General features: G+C 37.7%; 1 protein-coding gene across 2 annotated transcripts in view; it reads right to left on the bottom strand.

The window, feature by feature from the left end:
- The window catches only part of RIT1 (Ras like without CAAX 1), an 8,444-nt gene that overhangs the window by 2,975 nt on the left and 1,820 nt on the right, over window positions 1-3,649 (bottom strand). For both annotated transcript variants that reach the window (XM_023516468.1, XM_003795274.3), the window contains 2 exons: window positions 1,136-1,209; window positions 719-910 (listed from right to left, as the gene is read on the bottom strand). In XM_023516468.1, coding sequence (XP_023372236.1) covers window positions 719-910; window positions 1,136-1,209 — 266 coding nt within the window. The remainder of the gene's footprint in view (window positions 1-718; window positions 911-1,135; window positions 1,210-3,649) is intronic.

The following is a 3,649-nucleotide window of genomic DNA, read 5'->3' as shown; positions in this document are numbered from 1 at the left end:
CAAAAGGGTAGGGCACTGGCCCCATATGCCGGAGGTGGGTTCAAACCCAGCCCCAGCCAAAAAAAAAAAAACAAGAAAAAGGCATATACTTAAACAACAATACTGAAAACTATTAAAAACACAAAATTAATATGGTCATACCATAATTTCTAGTACTTCTCTGGATAGTTAAGTCTGACCACCTTCTGCAACATAAATTTATCTCTGAGAATCTAGGAAATGGGCATTTTATGATCCTTCATTTAATGGGTATTCTATTTGTCATGTGATTATGATATAGAAAAAATTGTCAATGTTAAAGATAATCTTTTTCTTTCTTTCTTTTTTTTTTTTTGAGGCAGAGTCTTGCTCTGTTGCCCAAGCTAGAGTGTCATGGCGTCAGCCTAGCTCACAGTCACCTCAAACTGCTGGGCTCAAGCAATTCTCTTGCTTCAGCCTCCTGAGTATTTGGGACTACAGGCACCCAAATGCCTGGCTAATTTTTTTTTCTTCTATTTTGGTATTTTGAGTACATGGGGTCTCTCTCTTGCTTAGGCTGGTCTCAAACTCCTGAGGTCAAGGGAACCTCCTGCCTCAGACTCACAGAGTGCTGGGGTTATAGGTGTGAGCCACTGTGCCTGGTCTCGTTTTCTATTTTGATAGAAAAAAACTGTAAACTAAGACATAAAAATTTCTTATCCCACTATGTTATATTTGGCATTTTCTTCTCTATCCTCACCTGTCTTAACTCTTTTAGGTCAGACTTGTTTCCCACAAGAACTACAGGTGTATCATCAGTACGTCGAACTCGATAAATAAGCTGTTTAAACTCACGAACTTCATGGAAACTTCGACGATCCGTGATAGAATAACAGATGATAAACCCTTCTCCTGCCCTCATATACTGGTCCCGCATTGCTGTAAACTCTGCCTAGACAGATACAAGGATCATTAACATATTGATGCAACCCAGAACTACACATACATTAGTTATTTATTTCAGATTAAAGAAGAGATATATTGATTACCTGCTATCCTGAGTGACAGTGCATGAAAAATTAAGAGAAAGAAATACATGATCTTTTCCACATAAGCTTTCCCCTCCCCTTTTACTAGAGTAAAAAACTTTTACTCATACCATTGTGGGATTTAATACCTGTCCAGCTGTATCCAAAATGTCCAGATTGGCAGGTTCATCATCGATACGGATACGGATCTTATAAGCATCTTCTATAAGAGAGAAGAAAAGTATACTGTAAACCCATACATGCATGAAGGAATACCTATTTTAAAACTCATCTTTTGGAGAAATAGAGTCTACCCAAGTTTAAGTGCTCAAATTTTCTCAGGAAGCATGCTAAATCCACTGAGACACATAAACTGAAGTCTTTAACATTTTTTTTTCTTCACATAGGTGATGATGTAGTTTATTCATAGCTTAGGTTTAGAAGACTTCATCTACAACTCTAAGCTAAAAAGGTCTTATGTTGAAATATTAAGCCAGAAAAATAATTTTACTATTTATTAAACAATTACTATGTGCTAGACATTATACTAATTTATATACATTAATTCATTCAATAGTCACGATAATCCAATGATATAGGCAGTATTATCTTCATTTTACAGATAAAGGAAATTAAACTCTAACACAGTAATGTCTTCTCCAAACTGCAATTAGTTAGTGGTAAAGCCAAATTCAAAACTGAGGGCTGGGTTAGGTAAGGTGTCTCATGCCTGTAATTCTAGTACTTTGGGAGGTCAGGGTGGGAGGATCACTTGAGCCCAGGAGTTCAAGGCCAGCCAGAGTAAGAGTGAGACCCCCATTCTAATAAAATTAGTCAAGCCTTAGGGTGGGCACCTATATATAGTCCCAGCTACTCAGGAGCCTGAGGCAAGAAGAGGATCAAAGTCCAGGACCTGGCCAGGTGCTTGTGGCTCAATGGTTAGAACACCAGCCCCATGCAACAGGGATCATGAGTTCGAACCAGGCTGGGCTTGCTAAACAAACAAAAAGAAGCCCTGGATTCAAAAGCTTTATGTAGTTAACCATATGCTACAGTTCTTCCTCATTTTAATGCTATAGAAAAAAAGATAAACCATAATTTACTTCACTATTTTCTAAATCATTCATCTTGTCATAATTTTCCCTTTATAAAAACAAATTTGTATGTATTACTAAAGTGACCTTAGAAAATAACAGGAAAAAAAACCCACTGAATATTCCATCATTCAGAAACTGCTGGTTGTGGGGCTGGGGGCTCACACCTGTAATCCTAGCACTCTGGGAAATAGTGGCAGGTAGATTGCTTGAGCTTAGGAATTTAAGAACAGCCTGAGCAAGAGTGAGACCCAGTCTCTAAAAATAGCTGGGCATTGTGGCAGGCACCTCTAGTCCCAGCTACTCTGGAGGCTGAGGCAAGATGATCGCCTGAGCCCAAGAGTTTGAGGATGCTGTGAGCTATGATGCTATGGCACTCTGGAGAGGGTGACAAATTGAGACTATCTCAAAAATAAAACTGCTGCTTATATTTTGATGTATTTCCTTCTACTATTTTTTCTTGAATTCCTGATTTGATTCTTCCTAAAAGCCCACTTAATCAATGTTTCTCAAACTATAGGTCATGATCCATTAGGATTAGTGCTGTGAAATCAATTTAATTTAGTGGATTGGGACCAGCACTAAAATAAATAAGCAGAAATCCAAATGAAAACAGACACTACCTGATCCCAGATGTAACTGTACTAAATATAGTTTCAAGAATTTTAGTTAGGTATACACATGTGCTTTTGTGTGCTACTTATATATACATACACACATAATGTATTACTTTTATACTTCATTTATACTGGTTACAATGTGTTTCTTCTTAGAGTTTGCAGTCAAGTTCTGAAAACAAAAGAACTAAATTGTAAACTCAATAGAGAAGACATTGTTTCTTTTTGCTCATCATCGTACCCCTGGAACTTATTGCTATGCTTGGTACATAAGAGGAATTCAAGAGAATTTATGAGTACTCCCTGTAAAATCAGATAGTATTTTGTGTGTGTGGGAGGGATTGATTTTAAAAAGTAAACTCTTACAGGGGTCAGTTATTTTAGTTTTATTTTAAATACAGGAAAAGATTTCTGGAGTTCTCCAGTAAATCATCCTAAACTCTAAACTGATTTTATTCCTAGAACACCAACTACCCAGTTTGAATCCCTGAACAATGTTCCACATTTGATATAGCACATGAAAAAAGCAAGAAGTGTTTCTATCTTTCCCAGTCCACAGAAGCATCTACTATGTAAAATGACCACATTCATACCTGGGCTATCACAGAGCACTCACTGGTTCTGTGGAAAAATAGAGTAGCAGAGGCCTGACCCAATGGAAATCCTTTCCAGAGACCTAAAATCATGGCAGAGTGTCACATACTAAAAATAACATTAGTATGGGAGACTTTCTGTAGCCTTTCCCATCCCCCATTTTTCTTTTCTTTTAGGGATAGGGTCTTACTCTGTTTTGGGCTAGGGTGCAATATCATCACTATAGCTTACTGCAACCTCAAACTCCTGGTCTCAAGCCATCCTCCTGCCTCCCCTCCCAATGTGCTGGAAGCCACTGGGCTTAGCCTCCCTTTTTCTTTTGTATTAGGATATAACTTCTTTTTTTTTTTTTTTTTTT

The sequence above is a fragment of the Otolemur garnettii genome, unplaced genomic scaffold (genome assembly GCF_000181295.1).
Source record: "Otolemur garnettii isolate 467f Iridium unplaced genomic scaffold, OtoGar3 scaffold00091, whole genome shotgun sequence".
NCBI classification, from domain to species: Eukaryota; Metazoa; Chordata; class Mammalia; order Primates; family Galagidae; genus Otolemur; species Otolemur garnettii.
This window is presented reverse-complemented; position numbering and strand designations above follow the sequence as displayed.